General features: G+C 38.0%; 1 protein-coding gene across 1 annotated transcript in view; it reads left to right on the top strand.

The window, feature by feature from the left end:
- The first annotated feature begins 1,319 nt into the window (after nt 1–1,319).
- LOC131223681 (cytosolic endo-beta-N-acetylglucosaminidase 1-like) overlaps nt 1,320–23,932 on the top strand; it is an 86,115-nt gene continuing 63,502 nt past the window's right edge. Inside the window, exon 1 of the mRNA XM_058219145.1 lies at nt 1,320–1,897. Coding sequence (XP_058075128.1) covers nt 1,403–1,897 — 495 coding nt within the window. The 5' untranslated portion in view covers nt 1,320–1,402. The remainder of the gene's footprint in view (nt 1,898–23,932) is intronic.

Below are 23,932 nucleotides of genomic sequence, written 5' to 3'. Positions count from 1 at the left end.
ACCATACCACAAGAAATAGCAAAAGTATTGGTTTCCACCATTAAAACCTTTCTGAGGCACGCAGTAATGTTTATTTTTCATCCAACCTATTCATAAGATCAAACAAAAATGGACAAAGGGAAAAAAACAAATATCAGCTTGATCTAAACTTCTGTGTCCCCTAAGAACTTTTCAACAATAGAAATTCAATTCAAACTGTTTACGTTGGTGTGGTCCGTTCAATCGTTTTATAAGCTTCATTTTTGGGTTAAAACCTTAAAATTATCTAGTAAAATGGATGAACGGGTTGAATAAAAGGCATGAATTAAGGTGGGCCCTACAGACTTTATTCAGTACGCGTAGGGTACTGAGTTACTCAGTACGCAATCCGCTTCCGTCTGGATAGCTGTACATAAGTGTCACACGTGCGAGGAGGATGAGTCGCCGCCATCTTTTAAACGGTGCAAAACTAACAAACGAATCTAGAGGTTTTCAAAGTCCACAGCGTCGGAGTCGTACGTACAAACTACACGCACAAGCGTCATAATGCACCTGTGTGAGATCTGAGCTGTTCATCAGGCAATCCACGCCAACTAGAGTAATAATCAGGTTAATTCAAACCTCAGGTGCGCGACAGAACATGAAACAAATGGCTGGATCGATATCGTAACCTTCGATTTACGTGTCCGATCTTTTCGACAGAATATCTAGCATTATTTCCAATCTTCAGGAAGGCTCAAATCGCACGTACGTGTGCCAACCCGTGAACGTATACGGGCACCTAGACGCGTGTGGGGAATGAACTAGAGCCCCGCGTCTGGAAACGGATTGCGTACAGTGTAAACTCTGTGGGGCCCACCATGGATGCATTTGTCTTATCCACACTGTCCATCCGTTTTTTAAGATCATTTTATGGCATGAGCCCAAAATTAAAGCTGATCAAAATCCTAAATGGGCCACACCACAAGAACGAGGGTGAATAATGTCCACCGTTGAAACCTTCCTAGGGTCTACAGTAATGTTTATTTATCATCCAACCTGTTCATAAGGTCACACAGACATGGATGAAGGGAAAAAAAAATATCATCTTGATCCAATACTTTTCTAGTCCACAAGAATTTTTCAACGGTAAGAGATCAATTCATACTAATTCCTATGGTGTGGTCCACTTTAGCTTTGAATATACTTCAATTTTGGAATCATGCACAGAAATGATCTGGAAAAACGGATGGACAGCGTGGATAAGATACATATATCTATGGTGGGTCCCACAGAATTTACTCAGCACGCAATCCGCTGGCCATTCGTCAAGCCATGTAATAACCCTTTCTAGTTTCCATCGAAGAATTCCAACGCAACTGACGAAAACGGGCGACCGTTCAAAATTTTAAAAAAAGAAAAATCTCCCTCGTTCAGAATTCCGATGCAATCCCTGTTTTTCTTCCTCTACCGCTTTAAAGACCCCATCAAAGTCCTCCTCAAACCAATTCAACGCCTCCTCTCCTTTCTCGCCATGGACCCAAAACCCCAGCAAGATCAAAACCCCAACTCGTCAGAACCGTCCAGTTCTCCTCCCCCTTTCGACCCATCCAAGCCGTCTATCCCCATCTCCTTCCCCATTACCAAGCTCCAAGACCTCCAATCAAGATCCTATTACGATTCCTTTCACTTCCCATTCAACAAAGCATCTGTCCCCTTGCCGCCGGGCTCCTCATCGCCTTCCCGCCCGAGGATGCTCGTCTGCCATGACATGGCTGGCGGGTACCTCGACGACAAGTGGGTCCAGGGCGGAAATAATGCTGACGCGTACGCAATCTGGCATTGGTATCTCATCGATGTCTTCGTTTACTTCTCGCATAGCCTCATCACGATTCCGCCGCCATGCTGGACGAACACGGCCCACACTCACGGAGTCAAGGTTTTCTGGCATCTTTTCTTTTTTTAATTTTCAGTCTTTGATTTGATTTGATAAACAGTTCAGGCCAAATGTTTGTACAGTTTGTTCAAATTCACATTTGTGTAAGTGGGGCCCATCATTCATTGATCCAGACAGTTGATAGAATGGGCCTTGCCATGGATGGTCCATGAAATGAAAACAATCCAGATTCTAGAAATCCCAAGTCTTTGATAGATGGCTAATAAATAGTCGGTGAAGAATGGAATCACAACAATGGTTCACATTCAACCACAAAAAAGGCCAAATTCAGTGGCTAGGATCTTCCAGTATGGAGGAATTGTCTACTTGAGTCACCCAAGGTGGGGCTTATCATATCAATGGTTTGGATTACTGAATGATGGGTACGATTACAAACTAAAAGCTCGAATGTATTGATTGTTGATCATTGTATAATATTCCATCGTACAATGCTTGATTGGATTATTCGTGCTCTCTTTGTGGTCAACATTTAGAACTGATGGGCCCATATTTTAGCGGTGCAGAGCATTCATTTGGTTGGTGTTGAATGCGAAGGCAGAAGCTTGCACAATACTTCGAAAGGGTCATGATGCATGTAGGCTACACAACCATCGATGGGTCCTAGATTGTCCCACAAGCTGGCTAATTGAAGACATGATTTGTCCAGGAAGTCTTGATTGAGGATCCAACCCTCTAGATCTGGACCAGCTGACTGTCGAGATTGAATATCTGGACTCGTTGGCTCATTGAGAGAGGAGAAAACCAATGTGTAGAGATTTCTCCCCCGCACCTCTAATTTATAGAAAAATAGAGAAACCCTAATTGAAGTGGGCTTGTACTAAAAACCCTAAGCCCATCTCATAAACAAAAAGCCCATATTCCAACACTCCCTCTCAAGCTGGAGCATAAATGTCACTAATGCCCAGCTTGAAAATAATGTCACAAAGTTGAGGAGACCATACAACCTTTATAAGAACATTGGCCGATTAATGTTGAGAAGAGATGTGAGAAAATGATATAAACCCATTAGGCACACTAATACCAAGGTCTGAGAGAAGCAATTGAAGCCAAAGAACCTTACACGTGGCATGGCCCATAGAGTGATACTTGGCCTTGGTAGAAGAGTGAGCGATGATCGACTGTTTCTTGCTCTTCCACGTAATGAGATTTTCACCAACAGACGTACAATAACCAATACTAGATTGGCGATCATTTGATGACCTTGCTGAAAAAGCACTTAGTGAAGGATAAAATAAACTGCTTTATGGATATGATCATGATGTGCCATAAAGGCCATTATGGGGCCGTAAAGGCCATTACATAAAGGAAACAGTGGCAATCGTTACACGTTACGGGGTAGTAACGGCCGTAACAGCCGTTATGGAAAAAATGACCCGTAATTGCCGTTAATGGCACGTTATGTCCCTATAAAGGCCATAATAACCTCGTAATTGTCTGTTATGGGGCAAATACAGATTTTCCATACTTTATAATCAACATTACGGGATAGATACAGGTTTTTCAGGATTTTTTTTTTTTCAAAAAAAAAAAAGGAGACTATAACGGCCGTTACGGGGGACGTAATAGCCGTTACGACCCGTATCATAAAGGTAACGGTGGTGGCCGTTATTGCCACCGTTACCGTTATAGAACACCTTGGATATGATAAGTAATACCATGTTCTTAAAGAAAGTTACATCCCTAGACAAAAACCTTTTTCTACCAATATGATAAAAGCATCTATAACCTTTTTGAGTGGCTGAATATCCCAAGTACACTCACTTGATAGGTCAATATCTTAATTTATCATGAGAATTAGATTGAAGGTGAAGAAGGCAAACATAGCAAAACGCTCTAGGTGTGAGACTGAATAGGTGGGTGCCTTTGGGCTGCAAAACCTGTAAGCGGTATTTGTTGTCGAGCACAGAAATAGGCGTCCTATTTATCATAAAGGTTGCTGTAAAGAACTGCATTGGCCCAATATGTTCGAGGAACACCCATTCCGACCATGAGAGATTGAGTTACCTCCAACAAGTGATGATTTTTCCTTTTGGTAACCTTATTTTCCTGTGGAGTATATGGACATGATATTTGAAAAGATATCCCTTTAGTAGTAAGATAAGTGCTCAAGTCATGACAAGTGTACTCCCTAGCATTATCTAGTCTTACAAACTCAATAAATATAAGAACAATGGCAGGAACTTTGCTCCTACTGTTCATGAGAAACATGCAAGTGAAACGAGAACAATCATCTATGAAGGAAATCAAGTAGCAATATCCAAATAAAGATAAAGTTGGGGCAAGGTCACAAACGTCCGAATGAATTAATTCCCATCGCACACATCTGAATAAATTAATTTAAAAGGAATATCATATTTGAATTGGATTCACTAATAGGATAAGCAGTTCAACAATGCTTTAGAGAGTACACAAGTTTCACACTGAATTTTAAACCAAGCTGAGAATTTATTAGGAAATACAATATGCAAAGACCTGACTGACGCATGAGCTATGTGTGTGTGCCATGGTGAAACATAGTTTTTATTAAATCTTGACTTGACGACTGACATAGTAGGGTTGCTCTCTCCAGTTCAGAAAATAGAGTTGTTGAGCCTCACATTCACCACCAATCATTTGATAAGTCTGCAGATCCTGTATAACACAATGGTAAAAAAGAATGCAACAAAACAATTCAGCTGCTTAGTAAGAGAAGTAACAAATAGCAAACTATTAGGAAAATAGGGAGCATGTAATGCAAAAGATAATTTCATAAAAGGATTCAATTGATAGCGTGTTTTTCAAGAGATTGAAGAATAGGACTCATCGGCTAGCTTAAGACATGGGAAAAGGGCATATATGATTGGAAGTTACTTTCCCAACTTGTCATGTGATTAGTTGCACTAGAGTCAATGGTCCATGACCCGAAAGTAGGGGTGTCAACGGTCCAGATTAGGGTCGGGCCAAGCTATGTCCAAGCTTGGCCTGCCTTCTTCAACATAAGCCCAAACCTGGCCCGGGCCCATGATGGGCCAAAATAGTCTAGTCTAAGCCCAACCTGGCATGTTCATACAGGGTCCGGCCCTAGCCCGAGCCCTTTCAAAAGGAGAAACGAAAAAATGAAGAAGAAGAAACAAATTTTTTGCCATTGATCAGTATATGATCTTTTCTTTCTCTATGTTGGGGGAAAGGGAAAGAAAATAATAAGGAAAGAGAGAGGTTTTAAAAGACTTGAAAATTAGATTGCCTTTACCCTTGGCATGGAGACTTGGAGTTGGATGTGAGAGAGGGAGTGGAGATTAGGGCCGTACATCGAGCCGAGTCGAGTCGAGGTGGGCCAAGCTCGGCTCGACTCGTCCATATTGTACTCGAGTTCGAGCTCGAGCTCAGCCTCGAGCTCAACATTGAAGCTTGGCTTGTTTGCCAAAGTTGTCGAGTCGAGTCGAGTTTACCTTGAGTCGAGCTCGAGCTTGTTCATATCATCAAGGATACAATACATACATGAAGTGGCCCAATCCAATGGTGGTCCACTAAGTGGATGGACGGCTAGATCGTCTCATACATCAATGGACCGATCCAAGAAGTATTGATCCCCCAATAGATGAGTGGCCAACAACATATGTCTCAAGTGGGCCATCCCAACAAACAAAAATGAAGAATGAAGGAAAAATAAAAATGAGGAAGATGCATGGTGACCTACCTGGCTATTTTAGAAGTGTTACAAGTGTATGCTATTTTCCACCTTCGATCGGAACTGTCCAGTGCTGTTGGCCTACTTTGATGGCCCACCAAAACCTCCATTTTCAGTAATACTATCTTCCACCTTCGATCGGGATTGGCCGATGGGGTGCGGGTTCGTTCGGAGAGACCGGGAGTCGGGAGAGTGAGAGAAAGAGAGGTTCGGTGGAGACGAGTCTATGCGTGCATGCGGGCAGCGTGCTGGAAGCCCTGGAGGTCCAGTGGATGCTGGCCGAGCAGGCGTGTGGGCAGCGGCTGGGTGGGGTTGTGTAGTAGAGAGAGAGGAGAAGAAAGGGAAAGCCCCAAAAGTAGGGCTGGTTGGGTTAGCTTGGGTTTTTTATTTGTTTGTTTGTTTTTTTGTTTTTTTTAAAAACTTAAACTTAAGAATTATATATATATATATATATATATATATAATATTAAAAAATTTATATTTATTAATTGAGTCGAGCTCAAGTTCGAGCTTTGAGTCCAGTCGAGTTCGAGTCAAGTCGAGTTGAAATGACCCATGCTCGAACTCGGCTCGAACTCAACTCGAGCTTCACAAAAATAGCTTGACTCGACCCCAATCGGCCATTGAAGCCGAGTCAATCTGAGCTGACTCGAGCCGATTCGAGCGAGTTTGTCGAGCTAGCTCGACTCGTGTACAACCCTAGTGGAGATGGAGATGGGTTTTTTTAAAGCACACCGGGCTAGGGTCCTGTCCATGGTCAATGCCAGATCTGGAACAAATGGCTCCCAGTTCTTCATCTGTACAACCAAGACGGAGTGGCTCAATGGGAAGCATGTCGTGTTAATCATTTATTTGATTTCCCGTTTCTTTTATAACTTGCAGGACAAAGTAATGTGATGTATCATTTGTTTAGTGCTTGCTTAAAAATAATTTTGGTCATTGTGTAGGATTCACCTTTTGTTTATCAACCTTCCAACTAGTAACTAGTAATGGAAGCTAGGACAAGAAGCATGCAATGAAGATGTGGGTCCCAAAGCCCAAGTTGTGGGACTATTTAGCATGCCCATCATGTATTAAATTTGTTATTAAGCCAATAAAAGGGTTTACTTTCATTTTTTAGGGTGTTAGTAGCTTTTAATTGCCTTATTGTAAAAAAGGGGAGTGCTATGATATGCCCTGAAGTATGTGCTACGGTACTTTGTTGCAATCACATGTTGCAACAACGTTACGATCCAAAAAGACCTCCGCAAAATCATAGATCAGTCAATAACAAAGTACTTTATCTGGTTGGATTACAAGATCCAATGGAAGATTTTGGTCACTGGGATTTTGTTTGGTGGATGAGGCCTATCTACACTAGCATTGAAAGCCAAAGAGCACTTAAGGTGTGGGTAGCTCAAAATCCTTGCACAAGTTTTTTTCAAGGAAATCAGCGTGCGTCTCTTCTGAATCAAAAACCACCAAACCATAGACAAGGGTAAGGAAAGTAAAAGGAAGTGGATCACAAGCCTGCCCCTAGGCATAATAAGGATCAACCAAGGCGCTACGAGTTCTTCTGGTGTGGACATTGTTCCTTTTGAGTGTTCTTAAAGAAAATTCAAAGGTGAAGTCAAATTGTGAAGATTCAAGAAGAAGATGCACTTGAAGAAGAGAAGCCTAATGGAGCTAGCAACTAATAAAGCTGTTGTGCACGAGTATATAAATGGGAACAAAACTGACAATATGTTTGTATGACAGGTTCTGTTGTTTCCAAAATGGTCGAGGGAAGAAGGTTGGAGGAGTACCAATTGTACCAAGCCTTCATGAAGCTTGCACATTGAAAGAGAGATAGTGCAAGTTGGGGATTGATATTGGTAATTGTGAAAACTACACATGGAGGGCAATGGTTTGAAGCATTAAAGAGAAACTTCGAAATATCTTTACAACCTTAAAAAGTGGTGTGCTTTAGGATTGAAAATGAAATCAAAGAAATAATATGTCATTGCTTGATTTATTTTAACATTGATGTTGGATATGATGAAGTTTGTTGCAATGCAACATGATTGATGTGTGCAATTTACTACATGGGAGGCAATGACACTGATATTTCTACAGAATTTTGAAATGTTGAGATCTTGAAATCAAGTTTTGATTCAATTTCGGAGTCTCATTATGAGATTCCATCCTCTTAAATAGATTACATAATGCTATACATGGTATATTTTGACCCATAATTTTGGGTGATTACAATAAATGATTTAAGGGATAATGAAGGAGAATAATTCTATTCCTAAAATAGAAAACTTAAGTACAGTACATGATTGAATGAGATAATGATGGAGAATGATTCCATTCCTAAAATAGACAACTTAAGTATTGTACATGATTGATGGGATCCATGTTTCAAGAGTGGTGTCCCTTGATTGACACCCCCCTCAAATTGATGCCAAAGAATCAAACAACATCAATTTGGACACGAGGAATCGACGGCGTAGTTGAGGCAGTCCTTTCGTGAAGGTATCAGTGATTTGATGGTTGGTGGAGACATGAGGGAGGTTGATGACTCGGCGCTCATATTCATCACGAATGAAGTGACAATCAACTTCGATGCGTTTTGTATGCTCATGAAACATTGGATTCTTTGCAATTTTAATGACATTGGTATTAGCAACATGTAGAGGCGTAGGATGAGGTTGAACAAAGCCTAGATCAGCCAGAAGTCCACGGAGCCAAAGGATTTCAGAACAAGCATAGGACATAGTTTGATACTTTGCTTTTGTAGAAGATTTTGATACCCGATCCTACGTCTTACATTTCTAGGAGATTAATGCCTTGCTAAGGTATATGCACCAACCAGTGGTTGATCGACGTGTGTTGGGGCAACCGGCCTAATCAACATTAGAGTATGCATGTAGGGTAAGATCATTAGTTGTGGGAAAGTAAAAACCCCTTTAGGTTGTGCCAAGAAGGTATTAAATGAGGCTTTTGACTGTCGTTAAGTGAAGATGCCGGGGAGCACTCATAAATTGACTCAACAAGTTGACAACATAAGATATATAAGGTCTGGTGATAGTTAAATTAAACTTCCAACAAGTCGTGGATATAAGGTAGGATTAGGGAGAAGATCACCGTCATCTCTGCTCAAATTGACATTTAATTCAAGAGGTGTAGAACGCTGAAGGTTGGCAAGTTCAAGGAGATCCTCAATATATTTGTGTTGATTGAGACACAATCCTCTAGAAGATCGATGAACCTCCATTCCAAGGAAGTAAGTGAGCGGATCCAAATCCTTCATATGAAATGATGCATGGAGGGAAGCTTGAACAACATTGTCATATCGCACATGCGATCGTGCGCGATCGCATATGCTTGTGCACATATGCGATCGCACATCGTTGCATATGCGGTTGCATATATATGTTTTTGAAAAATTTTAAAAAATCAGAAAAATAGGGGGAAAATAAGAAAGAAAATGAAAAAAAATATAAGAAAGTATGGAAAACTTTCCTTAGTTAATAGATAGATAATTTTATATGTTTAAAATACATTTGAGTAAAATAAAACCAATTAAACAATAAATTAAACATTATGTCATCAACATTTGACAATGTAGTTCACAAATATCAATCAATACACTTAGTAAGTAAACAAAATGAAGAAGATATTTATTTATTATTGATCTATTATAACAAAATAATACTAAATTGTAAATGCTACTATGTACATTGATCTATTTTCCATTGTGGCATTTGATCATCAACACCATCATCATCACCATCACCATCATCATCCGAGTCATCTCTTCCTTCCATATACACTTCTTCTTCTTCTGTTTTTTCATCATCTGTATGTATTAATATTTCATTAACATCCAACGGTGGATCTTCAGCCTGATCATCATTATCTCATTCTCCTCCCATCTCCTCAATCTCTTTCACAGGTTGACTGATACTACTCGCCTCCCTATCCTTCACCTTCGAGTGGAAGTAGTACCTTCTCCAGGTGTCGATCCATATGCAACATCTTTAACTTGCTCTCATGTCAAGTCCTCTCCTGCAAATACTGGGTCCTCCGTCTCTACGAGCCACTCATTATCTGCATCCGGCTCGTCTAAGCAGATAGGTCAAAGAAATCAGGCTTTTCTTTCATAGTCTGGAATTGTTCTTACAATTTCTGATTGTATTGGACGAAGACCAAGTCGTTAAACTTCTTTTGCTCAAGCCGATTCCTTTTCTTGGTGTGAATCTGCATGAATGAAATCGCATTTAGTATTAGCCATTTGGTTAATTAGCTTACACTTATAAGTTGAAGTTACAATTACCAAACTGTAATTCGGTAACATACTAACATATTAACATTTTCATTCCAAACTTACCATTTCGAACGTGCTCAAGTTGCGCTCGCAACTGCTGGCAGAACATGTGAATCCAAGAATCCTCATGGGTAACTTCTTTAGAGCCGAATCCTTCCTGTTCGGGTCCACTCCATAGGCAACCCACCAGTCAACTGAGAAAAATAGTTTAAGTAGGTTAGACTTTGTAGATTACATTGTAAAAAAAAAAACTATTTGTAAGAGAGCTGATACATTCATACTACTTACTGAGCAATTTCATTATCCGATGCTTGATGATGATATCTCTTGAGAATGTCCTCACTCTTTGTATAGAAGTCTAGTAGAGCTGAGATCTTGTCTTGTTCTTCTCTATCTGGAATCATTCTTTCCAACATATCAATAAATCCAACAATATGTATGGTAAGTACTTCTGCTAGATTAGAAGAAGCAAATAAACAAACCGGGTTAAGGATGTAAGCAAGTGAATACAATGGAGATAACATTTGACTGCCCCATCTTCTATCTATAATATCTATAATGGGCTTGCAATCATGCTCGCTATAGTTAATATGGTCCATGATCTTATTTCTCACTCTCTCCATTGCAGCATATATGTAACCCATCGGAGGCTTCTCATCCTTGTCCACCAATCGCAACATAGTAATTGAGGGCTTGGATGCTTTTAGTGCCTTTACCACATGAGTCCAAAAACTTTGCGGAATGATTGTTTATTGAACCTGTTTCTCTTCAACCTTCTTTGACCAATGCTCACTTGTAAAATCGGTCAACACTACAAAACTTCTAGGTTCTGATTTTTTTGCATGTAACCTTTATAGTGATAAGAAGGCTGTAGCGAAATGGGTGACTACTGGATGTAGCAAGTTACCCCCAATGTGTTTTCTCATTCGACTGAGAAGAATGATGTGTTTATATCTATAGACCGTGATTCGTCTAGCCCTTGCAATCACATTTTTTTGAACCCTTCATTCTTCACCCTTTTCGTTCCTCTCTAGATACCCCTTTTCTAGTTTGAAGGGAAAAGAGGGATGGTTAGTTAGTAGAACCAGATCCAAACTTAACCGTGGAATGACTTATGCTAGATCTGGGATATCCTCATATCTATAGGTCCTCCCTTTTTACTGTTTACGTGATCTTATGCTAAGGGGCATGATCTTGTTGGAATAACCTCATCTTTATGTTGAGATTTTCCTAATCTCTTTGATTGGAAACGGTTAATTAATTGGTGTATTTATATGAATATTCTTTAACCAGATTATACATGCATCTAGGGTTAGGTCATCACATGTCCCTCCATCATATAAACTCTCCAATGCTATAAAGTTTGATACAAATCTAGTTGCCGCAGGCCTCAACAATTCTCATCCATTCGTGTACTTATTATTGCGACTACTTGATTATGTTTGTAAATAAAAGTTGTCACTTGTCTTGCCCTTTCAACCATTTCCCTAAATCTCTTCTTCTTTTTCTTCCCAATATCTTCCAATATAAGATCAATATAATGGGCAACACATGATGACTAAAATATATGTGGTATCTTTATCATCAACTTTTATTCTGCAACCTTATATGTTGCTTCGTTATCTGTCACAATCTGCACCACATTCTCCTCTCCAATATCATCCACCACTTTATCCATTAGGGAAAAAATATAATTAGCATTTTTTGTTTCTTTTGAGGCATTAATTGACTTATGGTACACCGTTCCCAAGTGACAGTACACCATGAAGTTGATCATGCCGCCTTTGGTTGGGCCAGTCCAACCATCGCACATGATTGTGCATCCTCTGGCATACTATATGGGTTTAAAGGTAGCCACGTATGCTTTCACATCCACATACTCTGCATCTGTCTATTTCCCCCTAGTCTCTCTAGCCGTGAGAGCTTTAATTCATTCCCCTGCTTTTGTTGTTGCATCAATTACCACCTACCAATATGGAGAATTGGCCGTGTTAAGGGGTATGTTGGCATGTATAAATAACTTTGCTCCTTCCCTACCTTGCTTCTCAATTAAAGTTTTACTCTACATTTGTTTTATCTTCTTTTGTTTAGTTGATTCTTTCCTAAATAGGATTCGATCAACAGAGGGTTTCCTAGGCTCGTTTACTTCTTTGACATGTATAAGGGCATCACATGAAGATGTATCCCGTTGGCTGCCAAATATACGTCGTAATCCACCCAACCTACCCTCACCCCCACTTGCAAATGCAATTGCACTCCCACTCCCAATGCCCCCTTCCCCCTTATCAAGTAGCAACCTCCTCGTGCCAAACATGCACTGACATTCTTCTTCTTCACGAGCAAAGCGTGAGCTCTCTCTCCTAATTATGGTTACTTTTTGATCTGAATCGTCATCAGAATAAATAATATCTCTATCATGAACGCTCATATATATTCAGGACCAAACACCTCATGTCGGGCTGCCTTCAGAATCTCGTATTTCTTCTTTTGCACAACAACACGTTTTCCCTTCGAGTCATATGAACTGGCTTGCATTGAGGTCATTATCTCTTTTGGTACTCTAATGTGTCTTGCAACTTAACCCTTTCGATATGCCAAATGTTGTTTGAGTCGTGTAATTCCACCAGTTGTTAGTCTATCATTGTCGTTGCACTTCATTTGGTAACTACCACCACCTACCCTTTGACAATGTTGCCATCTAATATCCTCACTTCCTTGTTGGCCAGACCTAGACATTTTTTAAGGTAGATATGGCCTACGTGAGAGTCTACTCGATTCTCTAAGTTTAAATACGGTTTTTATAGGAGAATGAATTAATTAAATATCAAAATTAATGTAAATAAATTAATGAAATAAAGTTCGAACTTCTGAATGTAATCAATAAAGAGGAAATTAAGTTCTAAACCCTACGAAGCCTCCAAAACCTGTAAAAAAAATAAAATATAAACATAAAGTGACTAATCCAAAAAAAAAGAAAAAAAGACAGAAAATCAGTTGCATAATATGTTAAATGCACATTATTATGTTCTACTATGAGTAACACATCATATTCAATCATAAAAATAGAAAAAGGATCGAGAAAATGATTTTTTTTCTAATTTTTTAAAATCGGCTGAAAATAGTCCTAAAAAAATAAAAAAAAGAAAAGAAAAAAGAAAATTAGTTGCATAATATGTGAAATGCACATTGATATATGATTTACACCTCATATTCTACCATTAAAACAAAAAAAGATTGAAAAAAATTATTTTTCCTAATTTTTAAAAATTGTACGAAAATAGTTAGAAAAAGAAATATAAAATCAGTTACATAATTTGTTAAATGCACATTGATATGTTTTACTATGATTAACACATCATATTCAACCATTAAAACAAAAAAAGGAATGAAAAAAAATAAATTTTCCTAATTTTTAAAAATAAGGTAAAAATAGTTCGAAAAAAAATTGAAAATCAGCTGCATAATATGTTAAATGCACATTGATTGATATGTTCTACTACGATTAACACGTCATATTCAACCATTAAAATAGAAAAAGATTAAAAAATGATTTTTCCTAATTTTTAAAAATTGGTCGAAAATATTTTGAAAAAAAGAAGAAGAGAAAATCAGTTGCATAATATGTTAATTGCGCATTGATATGTTCTAATGTGATCAAACATCATATTCAACCATTAAAATAGAAAAAGATTCAAAAAATGATTTTTCCTAATTTTTAAAAATTAGCTGAAAATAATCTGAAAATAAAAAAAATAAAATTAGTTGCATAATCTGTTAAATGCATATTGATATGTTCTACTATGATTAACACATCATATTCAACCATTAAAACAGAAAAGGATTGAAAAAAAATTATTTTTCTTAAATTTTAAAAATCGGCCGAAAATAGTCCGAAAATAAAGAAATAAAGAAAAATATAAATCAGTTTCATAATCTGTTAAATGCACATTCTTATGTTCTAATTTGAATAATGCATCATATTCAACCACAACAACAGAGATTAAAAAAAAGGTATAAATACCCGTTTTTGAAGATTTTTTGAAAAATAGACCACGGAGCTTCGAATCAACAAAATCTTTGAAATAACTTGTTTTGATCCTCAAATTCAAGATAGGAATGGTCGGAATTTGTATTAAAATAGTGTAGGAAAAAATTTGGAAGAGAAAAATTCCAAAAATGAAACAAATCGCACATAAAAAGACAAAAAATAGTCATTTTTTTTACTGTTACGGGGGGTAACGGCCGTTATGAGTCCAAAAGTCAGGGGCTCACCATTTTGACCCTGTATTACGTAACGTTGTCGACCGTTACCGTTACGTGTCTTCTGTTGCAGCTGATACGTAACCGATTTTGAATACCTTGGCAATTCTCCATACATCATTATGTATTAAATCAAAACAATTTGAACTTAATGTAATGGATGTAGGAAATGAAAGGGTCTTAGTCAAGGTATTTAAAATCGGTTACGTATCGGTCATAATGGTTGATATGTAATGGTAATGATTGGCACCGTTACGCGATACGGGGTCGAAACGATGACCCCCTAACTTTTAGACTCGTAACGGCTGTTATGACCCATAACGACTGTTACCCCCCGTAACGGTAAAAAAACTACTATCCTTATTTTATTTTATTTTATTTTATTTTTTTGTCTTTTTAAGTTATGATTTTTTTTTCATTTTTGACACTTTTCTCTTTCAAATTCTTTTCTAAACTACTTTACTGTAAATTTCAACCACTCGTAGCTTGAATTTGAGGATTAAAACAAGTTATTTTAAGAATTTTGTTGAATCGAAGCTTCGTGAGCTATTTTCTGGAAAGTCTTCAAAAATAGGTATTTATACCTTTTTTTTAAAAAAAAAAAAAATCTCTATTGTTATGGTTCAATATGATGCATTATTCAAATTACAACCTTCTAAACCCTAGATATTATTCTTCGAAATGTATTATTATTCTTCTTCAATTGTCTCTCTTTTCCCTTCCGTTACAACCTTTTAAACCCTAGATCTTCAATTTCCTCTTTTCCCCAATTTCTAAAACCCTTCCAAAATTCCCAATTCCCATAAACCCTAATTTTCCAAATTTTAGATTTTCCCTTTCCTAACCCTAATTATAAAACATACAAATCTGTCCCTTGAGTGTGGAACATGCCTATGCTAAGTTGGAGGTTCTATCCTTCCATCGAGCCTAGTTTTAATAGATTTATGTGATTTCTTAGCAACGGGCATGTGATTTAGGTTAAATCAGATTTTATTTCCTATTGTTTACTCTTAATAATTTGGCGGATTAACATCTTTTGTTAATTGAATTACTTTATGAACTCTTTCATAATCTCCACGCTGCATGCTAGCATTAAATCATGTGTCCTGCATCAAATTTGGTATCAGAGACATGTTTAGCATAGGATTTTTGTGTTACATCCAGGTTAGAGTCACATCTAGGGTTAGTAGAGCATACATTGCATATAAGATCATATTGTTGATTTTTTTTTTGAAAGTATCTTATTGCTGAATTTTCTGCTAGCGTTTCCACTTATACCGTTGTTGAAATTTTAGCATAGTAATCTCAAGTTGTTACATTGCTGAAATTTCAGTTTATAATTTTTAGATTACACTCTTGCTAAATTTTCAGTTTGCACCCTCGGATCACCATCCTTATGAATTTTGAACATAATATTTGAGGGTAGCAGCTTGCTAAATTTTTAGATTAGTGTCCCTAGTGTTTCCAACTTGATTTCCAGGTTGGTTTTGTCTTTGTCATAACCTTACCCTAGGATTTAGGTTCCCCTAAGAGTTACCTTGTGTATGGCCACTCGTTTTGGATGTGGTTTTGGTCTACATCCCACTATGAATCTAGAGCAGATTGTCGAGGTCCTTAACGCTATCGACAACCGTCTGACGGCTATTGAAGCGTACAATAGGATCATCGCAACTTAATTAACTGTGATCAATGCACGTGTCAATAAGCTTGAAGCCCCCCTTCAGGTGAACCTCGACATTAGGGAAGATGTCCAATCATAAGTTGGGGTTCAAGTTGAGATTGTGCCACTTGCAATTATTGCCTGCACCTTAAGCCAGATTGTAGAAAGTGATGATTGGCACATGAATTCAATTTTCCACACTTATGCCAAGTGTGGTGGCAAAAACTGCATGGTGATGATTGATAGTGGCAGTTACATCAATGTGGTCTCTGCTAGCACCGTGGACCGCTTAGGTATGCTTGTCGTTCCTCACCCTCAGCCCTACTGAGTCTCATGGGTTGACGCATCTTCAATTCTGGTTTCTTAGCGTTGTCCCATTCCTATCCAGTTTGGTTCCTATACGGACACGTTGTGGTGTGATGTTTTGCCTATGGATATAGGGTACATCATTTTGGGCAGGCTTTAGTCGTATGACAGTGACGCAACACTGCGTGTTCATTTCTATATGGAGGCAAAAGGATTGTCTTGAAGCCTCTCTCGCCCAAAAGCACCTCAGAAAAGGAGGACGTCAAGCAACGTGGTCCTGAAGGTGTGATGAAACTACAACTTGAGTCTCTTCTTATAGTTAATGCCAAAGAGTCTGAAAGAGAGACTAAAACTGATTTGATGTTGTATGCCCACGTGGCAAGTGAGGTCACACCTAAGGTTGTTATGGAGATGTCCCCTGAGGTTACACCCGAGGGTAGTGTAGAGTTACCATTTAAGGTGAGTCTAGTATTGGAGGAGTCGTGTTGTTATTCTAAAGGACATACCGGATGAGCTTACACCCGTGTGGGACATTCATGCATTGACTCTACCAAAACTTTATCATGATCAAATGAGTCTTGGGGAGGAAGTGGATTTGGAAAGACAAGTAGATGAGCCTAGGACCCCTATAGATTGCATACCAATGTTTGTGTTCCATAGGCCTTCAGAGTTTGCACATGCATCTATATAATATATGCATGACTTGCATATGGAGATTAGAAAAAGAACCAATATAAGTAATGAAACATACAAAATGATTGCTGAGTCACACCATAAGTTTAAAGATTTTGTTATGGGTGATGAAGTCATGATTAAAATATGTCCAAAAAGGTTTCCATAAAGAACCATAAAAAAAATTACAAGCCTGTAACATCGGACCATATAAAGTTTTGAAAAGACTGGGTTCGAATGCTTACTCGATAGATCTTCCACCTAACATGGGTATTAGTTCGACCTTTAATGTGGAAGATCTTGTACTGTTTCATGGACCTTCCCTTAACCCTGATGAACTTTGATGATGATGCCCTTGACCTGTCCCAAAACCCATTGCCATTACCTGACCCCTCTTCTCAACCTTTACCATCCGTACCATCCATGCCTATGAGAAGAGAGGAGATAGAGGATATCTTAGATGAAGAAGCGGTTTCCACATGACATGACGGTTACCAGAAGTACCTTGTCAAGTGGAAGGGCAGAACAAAATCAGACAGTACGTGGATTATAGAGGTAGAGCTTTAACGACGAGACCCGGATCTCCTTGAGCATCACTGCAGCTTTATTTCGCCAGAGGCGAAATCTCCTCAGTCGAGGGGAATTGATGGGGACATTAGAGGACCTACTTGGTTGTACCCGAGATGGAGACGACCACCCACATCAGCGCAACTTTCTTTGTGGATGGGAGACGAGTTCCAGATGGGGTCTGCCAGGTTATTTTGAAGACCCCACATGCATTGGACGTGCATCAGGAAGACCTCACTTTGGAATGATGCGTGTGGGCTGCTTAAGAGATCATTTTAGTCATATGATTTCTATTTCATATCGATCTGACTGTTGGATCTTGTCAATCAGGCCATTGGGCCACCAGATCTTTTAGATCTGGGCCCCTTGGACTCTGATATTACTTTCTTTATGTTTTTTGTTATTTTTATGAGTTATTTGATGGTTGAGATTGATAATAAATGTTTTAGTTTTTTTATTTTAGATGATGGACCACTTCACTTAAGTGAGTGGCATAGTTGTAATTATGCCGGATTTTTAATTTCAAATTTTTAGGGGGGATTTCCAACTCTAGTCGAGATTTGAGAAGAGAAAAAGAAGAAGAGAGAAGCTCTCTTATGGGTTAACATCTTTTGTTAATTGAATTACTTTATGGACTCTTTGATAATCTCCACGTTGCATGCTAGCATTAAATCACGTATTCTGCATATTCGGTTGATGTTGTAAACATCATAAGGGACAACAAATATTGGAAGAAGGTCTAGAAGATCCTAAAGGTGATGGAGCTACTAATGAGGGTACTCTGTTTTGTTGAAATCGATGAAGCACCTACCATGGGTTTCCTCTATGATGCCATGGATAAGGCGAAGTTGGCTATTCAATGTGATTGTACAAGCTGTGAGTCTTATTGGAATATGATCGACAATGGATTTATAACACAACTCCATCACAATCTTCTTGCAACATGTTACTGCCTAAATCCTAGGTACAGATATGCCAAATCATTTGTTGCGTATAATGAAGTTCGTGTTGGGCTAAAGAATGTGATAAAGAGATTAGAGCTTGACTTAGATATACAAATAAAGACGTTAAATGAATTAGATACATTTGGAAATTTCCAGGGTAGCTTTGGAGATGCTCTTGCACAACATGTGGTATTTAGGTTGCAACCGGGCGAATGGTGGATGAATTTCGTAGAGAGTACGGAGGCTTTCCAAAAAATTGTTGTAAAAATGTTGAGCTAGACATCTTCTTCTAGCTGCGAAAGGAACTGAAGTTTTTTTGCACTTATTCATTAAAAAAAAAAAAAGATTACAGACTAGGATGGTCGATAGATTTTGTCTTCGTTCACTACAACATGAGGCTAATAATGCAACGACATCATACGAGCATTACAGGCAACTGTGACAGGGACTACTGTCCAATAAACTTGGATAATATTTATGACGAGGACGGCCCGCATCTACCTTGGTTGGAAGCAAGGGAAAAACATAATAAAGAGGATAGTGAAGAATTGGAAGTTATTGACCCAATAATATGCTCGACGCAACAAGAGAGTCGTGTAGCTGTGTTGGACTCAGAAAGAAGGGCAGAGTTCATGCAAAGTTCGGCTCAACGGAAGAGTACGAGCAATAATAGTAGCAAGATCGTGCCAGATGATCATGATGGTGGTGGTGATGATGCACTTGATGCTGTTCCCACCTCTGGTATTGCTCAACACACCATATAGCTGTCTACAGATTGCAAGGTCGATGAACATTGACGAGGTACAAGAGGTCAGACTTATGAGTGTACTAAGTCACAATACAACCAACAGGAGGAGGCTAAGTCTAGTGGTACACTAGGAGGTCTGGAACATCAACAGGCCCATGGTCCCAGGCATTATGATGGATATTCTTATGGCTAATGAAATTATAGTTATATGGAGCTTGTTCTGTCACATTCATGTTAGAGTAGTCCTCTTGATCCATGTCTATATGATTATAGATATTCAGATCCAAATCCAAGTTACTTATCACATATATATTCTTAATCTCAAGATTCTCAACAGCCTGAGTACGGGCACCAATACGATTATTCGATGGGCACTGGTGGATATTCTTACTCAGGGTCAAAGTCATTGCCTAATCAAGATCAGCCATCCTCTGGTTTCATTGACTTGGTCTTTCCCTCTGACACTAAATATTATGGATATGCAACACCTATTCCATAGACGCAACTTGATGATGACGATGACGTGGAGGTCGAGCAACCACAAGAAATAGATTTTCATTTTGGTGGTGACTCGAGAATTTTATTATGGGAAGTATATATTTTTATAAACATTACTTACATTTAAGGTAAGTTTTGCTATACACCCATTACCTACACATTCACCAAGCAAGCACACACTTGACACTGCCGAACTTGTACTTAAAATAACTCCCCTGACAAACAATCAAATAATACTTAATCAAGTTGTATGGGGGTATATCAAACACTACTAATTTTTATTTTATTTTTTTATATCTTAACTTGAGGATGACGGGACATGAATCACAGGATAGGAGAAGTCTCTGACATGTCGAAGACTTTAAATAAAATGAACATTGTAATTTATGCAAATCCTCGAGTATGTAATATAGAAATAAATTATGAAAAATAATAGCAAACACCTATACATTTGAGATATTTTGATATTACATTCATTCTAATATATCTATCATTAATATTAGATAGTTAGAAAATTAAATCTATGAGTTTTGCAGTCAATTTTAGGTTGTCAGGTGAATAAATTTATCACACAACTCGATACAACTTTCTCACCAAAGTGTGGACTGTTACACCACTATAAACATGTTCAAAATTATAAATGAATGCATATTTGGAATATTTAGAATTTTCCGAATTTATTAGATATATATATATATATATATGTATATATATATATATATTACATTTTTTTGACAAAAAAAATTGACCGTTACAAGGGGCGTATCAGCCGTTACGGCTTTGTATTGGCCGATACGGGGTGGGGACCGTAATGCCCACAGTTACTGCAACGATCCTCCTTGGTCTTACTTTCCCCAAACTTACAAGTATTGCAATAAAAAGAAACACAAAATTTCACACCAACAGATTTATTTGTCAATCCATAATTGAACAACATTGATAAAGTTTTGGAATTTGGATCTCCAAGCCTATTGTGCCGCAATTGGCAATTATTCTGAACAGAAAAACAAAACAAACCATTTATTGGTTTATGCTGAAGAAGTGCAGAAAGGAAAAGAGGAAAGAGATGTCCACATTTACGGTCCTACGCGATCACTTTCTTCGAAATCTGATCTTGTATCACACAACCTGAAGGTGAAAATAAGATATCGCAGTTATTGTCAACAATTTGGTCAGCAGAAAGGAAATTGGTGGTCAAGCAAGGAGAGAGATAAACATTTGTTAATGTGACAGAGCTAGGAACGTCACCAACTGCAATAATTAGAAGACTGTCTCCATCTACAGTCTAAACTTGAGAATGTAAGTGTATTTTTTGACATTGGAAAGATTTTCAGATGTGAATGTCATGTGATTTGATGCTTCGGAATTAAGATATTAAATAGGAGGTTTTCTGGTTTTACTTGGGACACCAAGTCTAGAAAAGGCAATTTAGAATCATTTGCTGGATCATTTTGGGGGTCAGAGAAGCAGACCAGTCAGGTTGTGTACTAGATGAGGAGGCAATAGTCGAAGTAAATGAAATCACTAGCTCTAGAACATATGCAACAGTTGTTGCTGTGTAGGCACTAGGAAACCGATTTGGAGTAGTCCGACTCTGTGGTTGTTTACAACTTCAGTAATGATATGACCGGTTCTTTTGCAGTAAGTACACAATTTCTGTTGACACTGGGAGGCTCCGATTCTGAGGTCGTTTACAACATTCAGTAATGATATGACCGGTTCTTTTGCAGTAAGTACACAATTTCTATTAACACTGGGAGGCATAATGACAATTTTTTTTTTTTTTTAACAACTGTAACACTGCACGATACTCATATCACAAGGAGAAGGTTTTCCTTGAGCATTGTAAGCAACATCAACAATACCATATGTAGTTTTTTGTTCCAAATGTATTTTTGTCAATTGTCGTTGTTCCTCGCGAAGAAGTTCTTTCAAGCATTCATCCAAGGATGGAGATGAATCCCTACTCATTAGATTGGACTGAACAGTCTCATATTCAGAACGTAGTTTCATAAAAAAAAATGGTCCCAGTGACTAGTTGCTTGAAGTCCTTGTATTTAAGCCTGAACGATGCCAGATACATTAGCATATTTAATCTGATCATATTCAACCCATAAACTAAGAAAGTCTGAATAATATTCTTGAAAGGACAAAGTTCCTTGATGATAATGAGCAATGTTAAATTCTAATTGGAATTGACGTGCATAATTTCCTTGATGATATACCTATTTAAAAAATTCCCACATGTCCTTTGCGGTTTTGTAGGGTTTGAGATGCAAAATGAATTGAGGATCTACTGATCAAAGAATCTAGGATTTGATTTTCGCATCCCAAGTATGCCAGGAGGATATCTTTTTCTCATCATCTCGAGGTAGCAAATCAGATTTGGAGACATGCCCCCACGATTCCTTGCCTTTAAGGTATACTTGGAATTGGAAAGCCCAAGTAGTATAATTTTTGCCAGTAAATTGAATAAAAAATACCCTAGACTTCTTATTTCTATGATTGACAACTAATAATGGATCAGATCTCTGATGAGCAGAAAATGTTAAAAATCTTATGAATTTTCTGAATATTTAGGTTGTCATGAACTGAGAGTAATTTTTGACGTTGCTTGGAAGATCATAGATTCGTTGTGTATGAATTGAGAGAAGATGTTGAAACTTTATTGTATTGCAGCAAATAAAAAATTGATGGGAATGGCGAGAGAAGTCAATCGAAGACGAGAAATCTCTAATCGTAAAGAAAATCGTACGAACTTCAAAGAGAGCACCGTGGCTCTGATACCATGAAATTTCTGTTGAAATGTTGAAATCTTGAAATCAAGTTTTGATTCATTTCCGCGGTCTCATTGTGAGATTTCATCCTCTTAAATAGATTACAAAATGCTATACATGGTTTATGTTGACCCATAATTTTGGATGATTACAATCCCTGATTTAAGGGATAATGATGGAGAATAATTCTATTCCTAAAATAGACAACCTAAGTATAGTACATGATTGAATGAGATATGGGATAAGGAAGGAGAATAATTCCATTCCTAAAATAGACGACCTAAGTATAGTACATGATTGAATGGGATCCACGTTTTGAGAGTGTGGTTTCTTGATTAACAGGCACTGTGTTCAGGATTCTGCTACCTGTGGAAAGGAAAACTCTATAGTCGGGTAAGGATGGTGTGATGTTCATATTGCATGAGCAGGCATATGACATCAACGTATATTCTGAAGGTGGTTAATGAAATCCAACTGTCAAAATTGTTGAATACTCATCACGAGTGTGACAAGATAAAAAAAATTGACAAGGTGAAATTCATTCCAACCAGAGAGCAACAATGTAGGTCGAAGATGATCACATTTTGCACAATGAAAATGTGAGTCCCAAAGACTCGAGTTTGGGCCATGTGGCTCGTTCAACCTGCCACAATTGTGCTTAACACATGTTTAAGTCCACAACATGGGACGGTTTCACGGTATAGGGTTTTAGTAGTTTTAATAGCCTTTCTTTAACTAGTGGTGTGCCACAAATCTTTGCATTGGATCATTCTGGATCATGAACTTCATCAAGCCTCCAAAAGATGCAATAGGGGAAAAAAAAGATAACTAGGCAAAGTCACACCACCCATTCATGGGGTCCCACCACGATTCTAATGGCATTGCACTAGAAGAGGAAAACAATCACATTACTAGATTAAAAGACTGAAAGCATTCTTTTAATAATATTCATCATAACTTCCTCATATGAATGGCTCATGGTATTTTATAAACCTTGCAAAATAGAATCCTCCTAGATCTGGACTTGGATATTTTAACTTATACATACAACTAGTGTTCGAAGTATCAGTATCGCTACAAGTTTCGTTGGTTAGGGATACGGAAACAATATTGATATCGCCGATAATATCGCTGATAACTGGAAATGCGGGAAAACATGGGAAAATTGTAGAATTTTTAGTGAAACTTTAGGAGATGCTATGATGGGGACATCAGAGGACCTACTTGGATGTACCAGAGACAGAGACGACCACTCACATCACCGCATCTTTTTTTGTGGATGGGAGATGAGTTCCAGATGGGGCCTGCCGGGCCATTTTGAAGACCACGCATGCATTGGACGTACATCAGGAAGACCCTACCTTGGGATGATGCATGTGGGCTACTTAGGAGATCGTTTTAGTCATAGGATTTCTATTTCAGGCCATTGGGCCATCATATCTTTTAGATCTGGGTCCCTTGAAATCTGATCTTGCTTTCTTTATGTTTAAAAATTTTTTTTTTTTGGTTATTTTTACGAGTTATTTGATGGTTGAGATTAATAATATATGTTTTAGTTTTCTTATTTTGGATGATGGGCCACTTAAGTGAGTTACATAGTTGTAATTATGCTACATTTTAATTCTGA

The sequence above is a fragment of the Magnolia sinica genome, chromosome 13 (genome assembly GCF_029962835.1).
Source record: "Magnolia sinica isolate HGM2019 chromosome 13, MsV1, whole genome shotgun sequence".
In the NCBI taxonomy this organism is placed as follows: domain Eukaryota; kingdom Viridiplantae; phylum Streptophyta; class Magnoliopsida; order Magnoliales; family Magnoliaceae; genus Magnolia; species Magnolia sinica.
Note: the sequence above shows the minus strand (reverse complement) of the source record. Positions and strands in the feature narration are given on the sequence as shown.